The sequence below is a fragment of the Zingiber officinale genome, chromosome 4A, assembly GCF_018446385.1.
Source record: "Zingiber officinale cultivar Zhangliang chromosome 4A, Zo_v1.1, whole genome shotgun sequence".
NCBI classification, from domain to species: domain Eukaryota; kingdom Viridiplantae; phylum Streptophyta; class Magnoliopsida; order Zingiberales; family Zingiberaceae; genus Zingiber; species Zingiber officinale.
The window spans coordinates 143001053-143017385 of record NC_055992.1 but is presented as its reverse complement, the minus strand read 5'-3'; the positions used below and the strand labels follow the sequence as shown (position 1 = coordinate 143017385).

General features: G+C 39.6%; 1 protein-coding gene across 3 annotated transcripts in view; it reads left to right on the top strand.

Moving 5' to 3' along the window:
* LOC121971536 (transcription initiation factor TFIID subunit 2) overlaps positions 1-16333 on the top strand; it is a 126552-nt gene that overhangs the window by 32438 nt on the left and 77781 nt on the right. For all 3 annotated transcript variants that reach the window (XM_042522860.1, XM_042522858.1, XM_042522859.1), the window contains one exon: positions 11521-11586. In XM_042522860.1, coding sequence (XP_042378794.1) covers positions 11521-11586 — 66 coding nt within the window. The remainder of the gene's footprint in view (positions 1-11520; positions 11587-16333) is intronic.

Here is a 16333-nt window from a genome sequence, read left to right as displayed (position 1 = left end):
TTATTCGTGAGAAACTTCAATAAAGCTTAATTTCTATTGGATATGTGAAGATTGGAGAACAACTAGGGGACATATTTGCCAAAGATTTAAATGAGATTTGAGTTGATTATCTTTTAACAAGTTGGGTATGATTAATATCTATACTTCAACTTGAGGGGAGTATTATTTGTACATATTAGCTACCATATTATTATCTGTATATATTTGTTAATATATCTATCAATTAACTAATTGTCTAATTGTCAATTAGCTTAATTATAATTTCTTAAGATAGATTTCTAATGGATTATCTAAAATAAAAATTATTAAATTATTTGAATAAATTATCACTAAACTAAATAATTTAAATTAGTACTAATTGTAAATTAACAATCTGCTTATTATTAAATAATATTAATATTCTTTTACTAATTTGGTTGAGATAATAAATAAACAATCAAAATATTACTTAATTATTTAGAATATCGGCTTCATTTCATTATTATGATAAATTTGTACTAAAATATTGTTTATAGTGAGATTCTTTCATAACTTTATTTATAATGTTGTAATTTGTACCAATAATTACAAGTTAAATTAGTTTAATACTCATTTTTACTTACAAACTGTTGGTGTTGGTGATGAATTTAATTAAAGTAATAGGTATTACTACTTTTAAGATAATTCACAATTATTATAATTTTTAATTTATTCTTTTTAATCACTACTATTCTAAATCAATTAGTATATGGATTAAAGTGTAGAATTGTACCAATAGACATTTCCGAGTATTTACCATTCTGTCGAATATCAAGGAAAATGGCGTTAATATCATGACTTAGAATGATGAAGAAGCCTCTTCCCAGGGTTTTTTAGACATCAATTAGGTGCCGTGCAAAAGGGGTGTAATATTGGTTGTTGCCTCATGTAGTGATGAAACTAGTAAACAAAGACACATTAAGGAGAGAGACTAAGGGAGTGAGAAGGATTGTCGAAGGAGATAGGGAATGAGATTGCATCGTTGATGCTTCAATGGAGGGTGAACGTAGCTCTTGCAGAGAAGGGGTTAGGGTTAGGCAACGTGGAATTAGATGTGGAAAATAGTATGAGGAGAAAGTTATAAAATAACTCTTAACTTTCTAAAAATTCTACTAATACAATCAAATACAAGTGAATCACACTATCCTAAATATAAAGTTGATTTAGCTCTAGATTAGCCAAAATGAATTCATATGACCATGTCTTCTAGATAACCTCCCCTAACCCTAAACACTTTACTTTAAAAATCTGAAATGTTAATTTGGTTCAGCTTCATTAAATTTTGAGATATAAAAATTTAAATAAGATAAAATTCAGTATTTAACTGGTTAGTTTAATTTAAAGGTATAAAAAATTTTTGAAGTCAAATTTTATTTTATAATAAAATATTAAATCTAAAATTTTCATATTCGATTGAGTTGAGTTTCAGAATTTTCATGCTTTACAGATTGATATTTATAAAATTAAATAATATTTATTTACAAAATTCAAAATGTAATCTAAATCCCAAATATAATATTTTAGTCAACTCTAATAATTGCTTACATGTAAAAAACAAAATTGAATTAAAAATAAACGAAAGAATTTTAAATTATTTCATTGCATTCCAAGAGTTTTGTTTAGATTTATTAAACAAAATACAAAAACAAAGTGATATTTAATGTTAAAGATCTTATAATTTTTTTAAAGATAATTACACAAATATAGAAAAATATTCAAAATTTAAAAGCTAATGGTGGCAGTTAATTAAGCTCAGTAAGTAATCACACTGAAGGTGATTAACTATCCCGAACTGTAGTCATGAATCATATGCAATTCAGTAGTAAAAATCTATAATAAGATCTAAAAAAAAATACTGGAAATAAGAATTTACGAGCATACTGTAATGTACCAACCACATCATTATTAACATACATTGACTATGAACTATCTAAAAATTGAACATAATTTAGAATGAGAAATGGATTCTCATTATTATCAAATTTTTAGAATTGTAGTTGTTACAATATACATTGACTGAAGTTCTAAATTTAAAAATTAGGACGAATTCAGGATTTTGCAAAAATGTTAAAAAATCACTTGACTAGGAAGAACTTAAAAATATTATTAATTAACATCTTCAACAATGAATGCCTTTGGACCTTCATGTCTAGAATAGCTTCAATGTTGTATACTTTGAAAGCAAAACATGTTTGAATATATAGAGCAACACAGAAGGTTGAATTTTCTTGTTGATTATTCCAACATTCTAGCTGCAAAAGTTGAGTGGATTACAAGTGTAAATCATTATAAAAAAAGAAATATACAATTTACAAGTGTAACTTGGTTGGCTGCAAATATTTTTGGCATTTACTTTGTTCCTTTTTTATTGCTCGTTCCAAGGAATACTAAATTAGGTTTTTTTAGTATTTAAATTTTTTTGGCCGCCCTCTCAGTGGGTAAGGAAATGCTGTGATTGATCCAGAAGTGGAATACTCTTTTTGCTCTTCTATGACAAACTCAACACACGAAGATGGAACTCGAATATCTCGTAGTAGATTAACTCTTTCTAAATTGAGCTAATATTTAAATAAAATAGCAAGATAAATTGGTAAGCATTAGAATTATTTTTCTTAACAGTAATGAATAATTTAGTTTCTTTCCTGAGTAATTTTGATAATTTAGGTTCATGAAAGCAAGGGGAACTATCGTTTTGCTATTTACCTTATAAAAATGCAATTGATTGGCTAGTATTGACATATCTATTTCTCGTATACACTTTAATGTATTCATAGCGGAAATATATAGTTAAAAGAATGAAATGCTAACACTAGATTGACATGTTTCAAAAACTACTATGCTTCACAACCTTGGTCTTGTCTGGTGAGCCACATTTGTAAATACACTTTAGCCCCACTTTTATTAGAGTTAATAGAGCAAGCATCATAAACTTCCAATCCTTTGAATGATTTAAGTAGCTCTCCTCTCAAAAATAAAAAAAATAAAAAAGTGAAATGAGTAGCTAGAGGGAGGAGAGTACCAAAATCTCATAAAATGGTGCCTTGCCTTTGGCTTTCATGCCCTTAATAAGGGTGTTTCACTTGACACTTGTCACAACAAAATCACAAATAACTTCATGCACCTTTAACCAGTTAAGAAACTTCTAAGCCTTATATAAGTAATTCTCCAACAACTTAATTTTGCCCTCCTCTAGTTGATTGGAAAAGTCTCTAACTGACTGAGTAAATATAGACAATCGACTCAATATCTTATCTAGTCAACTAGACAAAGCCTCTAAATGATTGACAAGTTGACTCAAGAGTCAACTGAAATTCATGTTCGAATTGGCTTGGAGACCCTTCTCTTGGTCTACCTCTTGTAAGCCTATACAATGTCATATTATCGAGTTGAGTCACCGATTGCATCTAGGAATTTGTTGCCCCTTGGTTGAAGTCTTTCTTCAAGCCATTAGGTACTCTAAACCCCTATCTAGCTATATATAGTTTTTGATAATGCTGCCCAAAAGCGAGAATTCATAATCTCTCATAACCCTTCTCATAGGTCATATTGTCATTAGGTCTTCAACTTTATCAAATGCTCTTCAATGCCCTCGAATCCACCTTGCCTTCGGGTGCACCATGCCATCATTTACCCCATTCCTACAAGTCCACCTGTTTTAGGCTACCTCAAAGTTCACCTTGCTTCAGACCTTTGGTTCTTTTGATACACCAAGCTCTCTAAGCTTTTTTGTGTGCCATCCTTATCCCCTTGCCTTTCCAATTCACTTCCCATTAGGCCATTGAGCCATCAAACTATCCACAACTCAATTGCTTGTTTGTGTCGAGTCATAATGCTCTCCAAGTTTCTATATGCACTATTCTAAATTCCTGCACACTTGATGTATATGTCAACAATAGAAGTCCAATCTAAACTCTGCGAAACACATACCATTTGGTCAAACTCAATCACTTGGAAGAATCATTACACCAATATTTACTTCCTTGATTTCCTTGTGTCATGTTGATCTTGGAAGTTAAGCTTGCTACGAATGGATAAAGACAACAAGGGAGGAGGATTCACTGTCATCAGCTTTGGTTGCCTACTGATCCTGTCCGAAAGCTGAATCAACGGACGCTGGGCACGTGGCGCTCTCCGGTTGTTGACGTGGGTCTTCGAATGCTGGTGCGAACTTCCGGCGATCCTGCAAAGAAGTCGGGCCGGGAAGGGGTTCCCGGCGGCGACCCTCCGATGCTCAAGTCAGGCAAGCTAGTGGTGAAGAAATGGCTCTCAAGTTGTAGAACGCGTACCTCCGGCGAAAGGTGAGGACCCTTTATATAGAGCAGTGGAGAAGCGAGTGCACACATACAGAGGTGTACACGTGTCCTTAGCCCATACCCCAGTAAGGGCCTGTCAGTGAGCTTACCTGACCCCATACTGTTACAGTCTAAGCATGTCTTCGATGGGACAGCGGAACCCCATGTCGTAAGATTTGGAGTATGGCCTAAATGTAGAACATGCTCGTTGTCAGAAAAAGGTGTCCCTTGTCCTTTTCCCCTTTGCTTCCGGCCGGGCGTCCGGCCGGCTAGCCTCTGCCTTACGTCCAGCCGGGTACATATAGTGGTCTACTTGGAAGATTCTCGGTGATATGTTTTGTGGAGACTGTTAGCAGTATGCTACCTCATGTTTCGGCCGAGCGTGCCCTCCGCTTGGCCCTACGATCCTGTACCATGAGCGCCGGGGCCAAGCTTCCTGCTGGGGCGCCCTTAGACACCGGTCAGCCGGCCGGACGCTTGACCCACACCTCTCCGGTCGGCCACCTGGCCCTTTGACTTCCACGTGGCGTTGACCCCCCAGAACGGGGATCCCCTGTTCTTACCGCCGGATCACTTGTCTCCCCTTCAAGTCTAGTCGAAGGAGGCGATTAGTTCGACTGACTGGACTACGAGTCTAGCCGGGCGGCGCCTTCGTGCCATTGTCCTCCGCTCGGCCTACCACAGGGATGGCCTCAATCTTCGACATTAAGGCTGAGCATGCGCTCATTAAATGCTTCGAATGGCTGACTGCCACGTGGCGCACTGTCGTCATCGTACGGCGGTGACGGCGTGGTGCTTTGATGGGATTGAAGCGGTTCGAAATGGACGGTGCGATGCACGCTTTGATTCCCGTGACCTGGATCCAACGGTGGAGGCCGGCCGGCCTCCGCCCTATAAAATCTTCGTTTTCTCCTCTGTCGCCTTACTCCTTTCGCGTGCTCCCGGTTATCCCTCGCGTTCTAAAGCTCCGGCGATCGTATTCTTCTGCCTTCGTCGATCCCAGGTGTTTTTCCTTCGATCCTCCTTTTTCTCGTAGGATTCTTCTCTTTTCTTTCTCGTTTCCGGTGCTCTCTCTGCATTTCTTTCTCCAGTTTTCGCTTCCAGGGTACTCTTTTCGCTTGCTGTCGTCTTTTTTCTGCCTTTTTGCCTTTTTGATTTCTCCCGCTCGGACCATGGCTAGTTCTTCTCATCATGAAGACCAGTCTCTCGGACCATGGTACACTACCATACAGTCACGATTCGACCAGCGTGACTTTGATGTTCTGACAGATAATTTTGAAATCTCCGCTGACTTTGAACTTCTTTTAGCCGGTCCCTCTGCTCGGCCACATAGGCCGCCGCGCGGAGCTTTCTGTGTCTTCCGTAACCAGTTTACTGCCGGTCTGCGTTTCCCTGTACATCCTTTCATCACAGATGTTTGTAACTTTTTCGGCGTTCCGCTCGGCAGTCTAGTACCCAACACTTTTCGCCTTCTCTGCGGGGTTGTTGTTTTGTTCAAAATCCACAACATCCCCCTCCGACCGGACGTCTTTTTCTATTTCTATTACCCCAAGCAGTCCGAGCCGGGCACCTTCATGTTCCAAGCTCGGCCCGGCTTAGTCTTCTTTAACAAACTGTCTTCTTCCAATAAACATTGGAAGGAGTATTTCTTCTATATTCGTATGCCCGATCAGGCCAATTTCCGGACCAAGTGGCAGGTCGACCTACCCCCCACTCCCGAGCTGAAGAAGTTCAAGACCCGACCGGACTACCTCTATGCTGCAAATATGCTAGCCGGTTTGCGACTTGACATCAATAAGCTTCTCCACGAAGGAGTGATGTACATCTTCGGTCTGAGTCCCATACGGACTCCTCTTCCGAGCAGCTTCGGTAAGAATTTAACTTGGGCATATGCTTTGATTGCTAACTGATTTTTCTTCTTTCCCTTGCAGCGGACATCGTCATGGAGTCGGTAATGGCTGGCATTTTGAAGAGAAAGGCGGCGGCGCTCGAAGCCGCGGCAGCCAAAGAAATGGAAGCGCTTGGTATCCAGCCGGTCGGCTCACATGAAGAAGAGAGCGGGACACATGCCGGGGAGTCGGCCGCTCAGGCTTCTCTCCCCGAGCCAGCGGTTGGAGCAACCATCAGCCAAGAGCCTTCCGCTCGGGGTGACGACTTAGCTCCGAAAGAAGAGCAGCCTCTCCCCAAAAGGCGCCGAGTGGAGACTCCCGTCCGTTCGGCCATGTCTGCTGTTCAACCTTCCGCCCGAGCCACTGCAAGTGCTCGCGGAAAAGCTCCGGAGGTCGAAGCCATTTCGTCCGATCGGACTCCTTCGGAATGGGACGACCCGGTGGCCCCTATTGAGGCTGTTCCAGTCAGCACCCTTCCACCCTCTCAACCAGTCAGGCGTTCAACCATCCACTCTCAGTTTTCGGCACCGGCCTCTGATCCTCTACCGGATGCCGGTTGGGCGGCCCCGGGTCATGGCCGCACAATACGAGTCACTCTTCATCTTCCCACTGAAGAGCTGCTGCCAGAGGCCGACCAACCGACAGTGCCCGAGCATACCATCACTCTGAAGGGCCCACTAGCTGAGATGTGGGTCGACGCTCGGGCACGCGTCGCGCTCATCCCCCTTCGAAACTTGGCCAATAGTCATATGCAGCAGGCCACGGGGATAAGTTTTGTGTTGTATGCAATCCTTCCGATCGGCCAATTACAATTTCTTTCTTTTGTCAGAGATGGGTGGAGGAGATTGCTGTCTCCAACCGCCTGGCTTTAGTAGACGAAGAACTAAGGCAACTGAAGGCGGCAGTCGGTCCGTCCGGCCCTCAAGGCCCTGTTGGCGGCCGAGCAGAAGAAGACGGCCGATCAGGCCCACGCCTTGGCCGAGTCCGAGCGACAAGTCAAGTCGCTCGACACAAAAATAACCTTGGCCACCACTCGCAAAAACATGGCCATCTCCGATCTGGAGAAAAAGAACGTGGAGGCTCGGGGCCTGGAGCTGAAGGTAAAAGAGCTGATGGAGCAGCTCGACAGAGAAAAGGCGGGCCGCTCAGCCGACGCAGACAAGCTTCAAAATCTGGATGAGGCCCTTACTGCCTCCCAGGCGGCTCTCAAAGAATATCAAGAGGCCGAGCCGAGTCGGGTCGCTGCCCTAAGACAGAGCTACATCCGCTCGCCTGAATTCTCGGAGAAAATCTGCGAGCGGATGTACACAGCCTTCGACTTGGCTATAACCGCCACCACCACGTATCTGAAGTCTAAAGGTCTTCTTCCGGAGTCCACCACTATTCCGGCCGGCGATCAAGTGGCGCTCCTGGACAACATCCCCAAGGACCTTTATGATTACATTGAGTAGACATCTGTATATGTAGTTAGGCCGCTAGGCCAAAAAATGATCCTTTTTTGTACTTAGGCCGCTCGGCCTAAAGTTTTAATTTTAATGCAATGTTTTCCTTTCGCGTACTCTGTCCTTTTGCTAGTTAATATGTGTGTTGTCCGCTCGCCTATTATCACACCTCTATCATTCGAAAGGGATTTTTGCCCTTCCGCTCGGTTAAATATTTCGCATGCGTAACATTCCGCTTTGGTGGCAGAGATCGCTCGCTAGAAGCCGACAAGTGCCTTTGGGCTCTGGGCCGAGCGGGACGTAGAGTCGGTCGAACGATATTGACGGCGAGTTTCTCGGACACTTGCAGTCCTTTTTTATTGCTTTCTTCAGCTCGGAGGGTTTATAGACGCCGGCTCGTCTCTCGATATTTAACGTCGGAGCTCGACGGTCTTCCGCTCGGAGGGTTTATAGACGCCGGCTCGTCTCTCGATATTTAACGTCGGAGCTCGACGGTCTTCCGCTCGGCGGGTTTATAGACGCCGGCTCGTCTCTCGATATTTAACGTCGGAGCTCGACGGTCTTCCGCTCGGAGGGTTTATAGACGCCGGCTCGTCTCTCGATATTTAACGTCGGAGCTCGACGGTCTTCAAGGCTAATTTTAACACCGATGATATACACCCTACCGAGCGGTGAGGGGTCTTCGTCTTCGATGACTTGGCTCGGATAATTTTTACGCCCGGCCGAACGGCGCGGGGTCTTCGCCATCGAACTTTTGCCTCGTGTAACTATACGCCAGGCCGATCGGCACGGGGTTTTCGCCATTGAGTTGGTGGCTCGGATTTTGTATATCATGGAGATAGGCCGCTCGGCCGATAATGCCAATTGCGTTCTAATATTTTGCTTCCTGCATTTCGAATATACAGCCAAACGGAAAATATACAGCATACATTACATTGGCGCACCTTTCACCCTGCCCCGGAAAGGCTGGAGATAATTTGCGCTTCATGGTTGATCCAAGTCCCAATCCATCTTCATCCGCTCGGCAGTGCTCCCCCTTGAATGCCGGTTGGATCTTTGTCTCGGGGGAGGCGTCCGCTCGGGAGCCTTGCCTGTTGCGACTTCAGGAGACGTTCGGAATAGGGCCTGATGAAATGCAACCGTGGCATGCGGTACTTCCGCTCGGCCACCTGATGCTGACGTTGTTTGTTGCTCCAGCCTCTCGACTTGCGCATTCTCTCTCTGTTGCTCCGCGAGCTTAGCTGCTCTTGCCTTGATTAGAGCGTCGAGCTCCTCCATGGAGAGCATCACCGTGTGCGGTCGTCCAGCTTCATCCATTGCTTCCGATCGGATGCAGGAGCGTTCCCACAGACGGCGCCAAATTGATCCTGTCCGAAAGCTGAATCAACGGACGCTGGGCACGTGGCGCTCTCCGGTTGCTGACGTGGGTCTTCGAATGCTGGTGCGAACTTCCGGCGATCCTGCAAAGAAGTCGGGCCGGGAAGGGGTTCCCGGTGGCGACCCTCCGACGCTCAAGTCAGGCAAGCTAGTGGTGAAGAAGTGGCTCTCAAGTTGTAGAACGCGTACCTCCGGCGAAGGGTGAGGACCCTTTATATAGAGCAGTGGAGAAGTGAGTGCACACATACAGAGGTGTACACGTGTCCTCAGCCCATACCCCAGTAAGGGCCTGTCAGTGAGCTTATTTGACCCCATACTGCTACAGTCTAAGCATGTCTTCGATGGGACAGCGGAACTCCCTGTCGTAAGATTTGGAGTATGGTCTAAATGTAGAACATGCTCGTTGTCAGAAAAAGGTGTCCCTTGTCCTTTTCCCCTTTGCTTCCGGCTGGGCGTCCGGCCGGCTCGCCTCCGGGCGTCCGGCCGGCCCGCCTCCGGGCGTCCGGCCGGCTAGCCTCTGCCTTATGTCCAGCCGGGTACATATAGTGGTCTACTTGGAAGATTCTCGGTGATGTGCTTTGTGGAGACTGTTAGCAGTATGCTACCTCATGTTTCGGCCGAGCGTGCCCTCCGCTCGGCCCTTCGATCCTGTACCATGAGCGTCGGGGCCCAGCTTCCTGCTGGGGCGCCCTTAGACACCGGTCAGCCGGCCGGGCGCTCGACCCACACCTCTCCGGTCGGCCACCTGGCCCTTTGACTTCCACGTGGCGTTGACCCCCAGAACGGGGATCCCCTGTTCTTACCGCCGGATCACCTACTATTGCTGCACAAAGCATGGATTCATAAGAGGGAGGTACATTGAGATTACTCGGTCCTGCCATGGGTAATATATATAGGCAATTTGTATCACCAGCTGTTGCACAAATCCTGGATGGTGCCAGTGTTGCAGACGTATAGATTCTTCACAAGGATAAGGTTGTGGAAGAAATTGAGGGTGATCACGCACTCAAAATCCTTTGCTGTGGGTTGCTTCTCACTCAAAATTCATGGAGACGAGGTTAGGCCCTTGCAATTTCTCTGAGAAATGAGCTTGGTCTCACTTGGAAGAAGAAGAAAAGGTCATGCTCACAATTTCTTTGCAAGAAGGGCCGTGATTACTTATTTGGGTGGGGGTGGTCACTGAGTGGCCAAATCTCACGGCTAAATCATGTCATTGTGGAAATGGAAGAGAAGAAGCGTGTCTTGTGGAGGATGTTTTCCACAAACTCATGGTGAGGGAAAGAGAATAATTTAGCAGATTATAAAAATTCCCTGCAAATCTAGAAAATTTTAATTTTGGCCTTTTAGAAAGTAGGTGCTATAATTGTGAATTTGCAATATCGATTTTGTGAATTTATGACAACCAATACAACTTAATATGGTTGGACTAATACTAACTCTATATCAAAACCTACTTATATTTTCAATAGATAAAATGGCTACAAGTTCGTTCATGCTCTTCCAAAAATTCTATATGGGTTGGCCATTAGACTTGATTCAACAATTGATAAATTGTACACCTATGCAGTGAGGAAAGTTGTTAAAAAAATCTATCTTTCGACAAGAAACACCAAACCTAATAGAATGTTGCCGAGTACAATAATAATAATTACTAAAGTGAACAAATAATTCCTACAAATCGAGACACAACACTACAAAATTAAACATCTATCAACATCAACACCATTTCTAACTCTAATAGGTCATTGAGTACTATAAGAGTAATTTAAGAAGTTAACAAATAGATTGTACACGTCGAGTCAAAACTCTGCTAAATTGAACACACATCAACATCCACAACAACTTTATGGTAAGAGCATGAATTGAAATCTCGTACTGTGCTAGGTGGTATGGTTGAAACACATCGTTCCGAGAAATTACTTCAACTCAAAAAAATACTAGACACATGTAAATGTGCTGTGTCAACCATGATGTTGATGAGTATCGTGTCATACTAACATTTGACATGCTACAAAATGCATCAAGATGAATTAAAATAATGTTTGATATTTTCTTGCAATAATGTGTTCTCTTGTTCTTTTTGTTTTCATCTCCTTCTTTCCCATCTAGTTCTCCACTGACAACATATGTCGAAACATTGATACGGTACTGAAACGGGATCATTACAGCTAAAGTCCAAAACTTTTGTACCGTTCGAGATCTTGAACCTTGGGTAAAAGTAGACAAATAAATTTTTAAGACTTCCACCAAGTAAGAGTATGCAGATGCCTTATCTAATGTTGTAGTAGTTCTTTATCCATCTGTAACTGTTACTTTATAGTGAATTATTGCTCTAAGGTGATATATTTCTCACCTAATCTACATGATTATGCTCAAAATAATTTGCAGATTGCTACTTTTGCATTTTTTTTATAGAAGTAATATATTTAAAATTTAGCTTTATAGATTTTATATATTGTCTTGGGAATCTTCATTATTCTCTTTACTTCTTTTCACTTTCAGATTCTTCAGATTATTGTGAAGCCGAATGACTCAACTCGTTCCATGAGAAAAGTGAGCACTAAAGAGGTTAGTGAATGCTATCAAAGTTACTTACATGGTTTATGTTACGAGGTTGCAGTTGGATCTGCTTATGCTAACTTGGTAAAGATACTCATTTCTTTAACGTGTTGATATATTTTATTCGTATTGAGAAATGTCCATCAGTGGAGTCACATCACGTTTTGTTGTATTCATCAAACAATAAAGAGTAGTTAATAAATTTACATATTGTTTAAAAATGTTAATGTCTAACAAATAATGTAAAATATGCAATTTCTACCAAGTTTACAAGACATGTTAGAATAGTTGCAAATAAAACCTTAACAAATTTAATAATAAACTTCTGTAATTTTAATATTTTAAAGTAGATGAAACGTTAAAAGTATTTTTAATTAGACAATTATGTTATAAAATATTCATCATTACATAAATACCTAAAAAACTACTTAGGTGGTTGTATTAATTTTAACTACCTATATGATTAAATGGTGGTTTGAAATCTCTTATTGTGTTTGCCAACACAATTGAATCGTATTATTCAGATAGATTACAAAAGTCTTATACTAGTCGACACAAGTAACTCACTCGTGCTGATGTTGTGCAAATAAGTATCATGGCATGCTGACAATACCATGGCATGCTTCGACATGCTTCGAAATGTTTGTTTTTTTAAAGCTTGTGTATTTATAATTTTAATTGATTATCTAATTCATCTAGATTTATTTTTATAAGTAAATATGTGAAGTACAATAATATTATAGGAGTAACAATTATATTACTTTATTTCATCACACATAAAAGGAAAAAAAGAGTAAAATATTTTTTAATTCAATTACTAATTAATATTACTTTATTATAAAAAGTTGTAGATGATTAAATGAATAAGATTCAACTAAATTCACCTTTGTATACTTTAACACATGCAAATATGTATCAAGTATCATAATAATATAATATTATAAATTTATATTAATTGAATCGACTATCAAATATTAATAAAAATATTTTTAATTAATATATTTTATATTTAAGTAAGTATCAAAATTATATTGGCAAGGCATGATAACATATTGAAACCGTATTATTCTAGCCATAAATCGAAATTCACAGGGCTCGAAATTTTAGACTTTGTTTGAAAGCTTTCCTCTTAGTTAAATAATCTTCCCTCTTTTTTGTTTTATCTTCTTCCTTCCTACACAACTTCACTACCGTATGTCGGTACTCTTGCACAATACCAGCAACCACCAAAACTCTAGCTTAGAATGCCATTTTAAACCTTGATTTTTTTTTACAAATTAGCATTTGTTTTTCGTGTTTACAAAATTTATCACACTAGCATGTTTAAAATTTTTTATCATGATTCCATTTTTTTTGCATATTAAAGAGAAAAAGCAACATTCTTTTTGTATAACTGCAAAATAAAGAGTTGATTATAAGAATATTATTTCCACTTTTGAGCTATGCCGTTGATGTGTGGAAATGTCTACTAAAGATAGGAATGCTGGCACCACAATTGAAGGCGTGATATAGTTGCTGCAAGCAATATTTTGTTGGTGTCACCATGATTTTGGATTTCAATCATTCGAGATAATTTGTACTCATGTAAAATATCCCAGCCTTTTCTAAAATGTTTCTTGGGTTGTATTTGTTGTGTGAGATTCGGTATGCTTTTAATCAACACTCATAACCAAGGTTTAAAATCTTGACTTGTGTCGAGGTTTCAGTCCCAGGTCGGAACGATACGGTTTCGGTATTGTATCGTGTTGTGCCTTACCGTGCTGTGCTGATATGGTTTTAATGTTTTTTTATTTATATATAGTAATTATTAGATAAATATGTTTATTGTGTATAATTTAAAAACAAGTTGTATATTGATGTTATATAAATTCTTAATTATTGGATAACTTAATATGGTTAGAAAAAATAATTAAATATAGTTTTCTTTAAGGAAAATTAATCTATCAATAACTTAATTAAAATTGATACATTATAATATATTACCTTACTAATATTAAAATGAGTGACATGTCATTCCATGACATGCAATATTAATATTGATTTCTCCACATGTCCATCAACGTGTCTTGATTCATCACTGGCAGTTAAATTTGAACTGAGGAATTGGAATGGGTACATGCACAAGATAAGGATAAGCATATGTCTCCGAGCTCTAGTATGGTGGATCACCATATGATGCATCAGAGTTATAATAAGAAGGTTATGAGTGTGATGAACTTCGGCCAGAATCAATCTTAGCTAAACTCTCCCGCATATCTTGATGATTATGAGTTTTCCTTTGCTTATCACCCTTATATCGACGTTAATATTGAATACTGCTACTTTTAGCTCCATGATTATAATCTTGAGTTGCATGTGTGTAATTTGTCTCACATGTCTATGACTCCGATGCTAGAGTAAGGGGGGAACATAATTTTTACCACAAGTTGCATCACCACTTCCATAAGTACTTGCACTCCTATCAACATCACTAACCTCATTTCGAACTTCTTGTTGGACTACAGTGTCAAAAGGTGGTGATGTTTCATCACTGCCATCATGTTCTTGCTCATCAATTGCATCGAGTGGATTTTCTCTAATTCTCAATTGACTCCTTTCCGTAAAAGCAGGAGGTTTGTTTTTTTCTTTCTTTTTAGTACAAATTACAGGAGCTTTGCCTTTGTTTTTGCCTTGATCTATGGGCTTTAGTTGGGATGTTTGAGAACGTCTAGATTGAGATCCAGGAAATTGAAATTCTTGATCAAAAGCTTCATCATCTTCTTCCTTATAGATATCTCTTTTAGCTTGTATTTTTTCAATCTGTTGAGTAAGAAATTGAGATGGTTGTGGTGTGTTTCTGCTTCATCAAGTAATGGATTCTCGACCTTAACAATGCTTCACCAATCTATCATTAGATCATTCTCAATTGGGACAAATCCAATATCAAATGAGTCTATCACCAGACTCTTGTTCTTCATTCTCTTCGGTTGTTGCTCTCAATTGAAGACGCATATTATAATGAACCTAGACCATCTTCTCCAAGTGACGATAAGAAACACGATTTCGTACTTTTGTTTGAATGAGGGAGAAAGTTGACTAATTTTTTTCACAACCACTTGAAGACATTGTTTGCAATCTTTTTTAAATTTGGAGCTGATCTTCCATATTGCCTCTCAAAATAATCGACTTTCATTAATAGTCTCAGCAATTGATTCTCTATTTGTATATAGTCTTGATATTAAATGCTTGAGGACCACTAATAAATCATCTTTTGTGCCAAGATTATAACGGTATTGATATGTCGGATTGAGATAATAACCTACAATAATTAAACATATATAATTATTAATAACAATATTAAAAATTCTTTATCATTAGAAAATACCTACCGGTCAAATGAATATATTTTCCCATTTGATCGTCCAATTTTATAGTGATTATATCAATATAATGTTGATACTTGGTTGGTGATTGTAGATGTCTCTTAATTTCCTCTTTTGCTTCATGAATTAAGTGGGAAACGTTGCCTATTTATGACTTCTTATCCATATCGACTTTACGTAGAACAACGTACAATGGTTCTATTGCAATAAGAATATCTACAATATAGCCCCAAAATCTAACAGATATAATTATTTTTTTGCACCTCCTTACCTTCGGTCGTGTTAGAATATCGAAAGGCTTCCCAATCCTCAAAAGAGAACGCGACCTTCAATTTGGTTTTTCTCTGATTCAATGATTTTAACAAGAGAAAGTGAGTGACAAACCTAATCGCTCCTGGTCGTAGAATCTCCCCATCAATAAATTTCCTCATTAATCTATGAACTCAATGATGATTATTGAGGAATTTTGTTAAAGATTGATCTTTTTTCACTACCTTCTTCACTATATCGAGCTTACCGATATTTGCAATCATTAAATCAATACAGTGTGCCACGCATGATGTCTAAAATAATGTTTGATACTTTTGCTCCAATAACTCTCCAGCTCTCTTAAAGTTGGCACCATTATCTGTAATCAACTGCACTATATGTTCTGTACCTTTCTCTTGAACTTCACTATCCATCAAACAATATATGTAGGGTGCATCATGATAATATATAGTTGTATCAATAGATTTATGAAATATCATTGTTCTATTGCAATATAGTAGAAAATTGATAATGCTTATCCGTGTAGTTCTTGTCTTGCCATCACACATCAACGTAAACCTATATAAACTCCATTACTTTTTGCATGATAGGATCAAAGTCTTTATCTCCTCCACTTGTTTATTTAAATATGGACCGTCAATTTCATATGTAGTTGGAGGTAGAATACCAGGACCAGATTTTTGAATGTTAGACATCTGCTACGGTAGTATGTGTTGTTTGCTGCATTAGGAGAAATATGATTAAAATGAAAAATTTAGCAATTCTTTGACCGATTATTTCTTCTCTTTTGTATATGCATCATCAATTCTAGTCTGTTTACTAGCTTGGTCTAGGAATGCCAATAGATCAATATCAACAATATCAACTGCACGTCTTCGTCCTTTAGAATGAAAAAAATGACTAATACCACTTTGTATTGAAGTAATACGAACACTTGTACTCCTTCCCAAAGTTGCTGTAGTAGTTAAGCCACTTCCACTAGCACCAGCTGAGGCACTTCTATGTCGCATATTTTCCTCATACTCATATTGAGTTTGAGAGGCACTGAGAGCTGCTAAAAAATCTTCGTCATTTGGAACTTTACCACGACCTTAAATTCATCATAGAATGGTTATTTAGAGCTT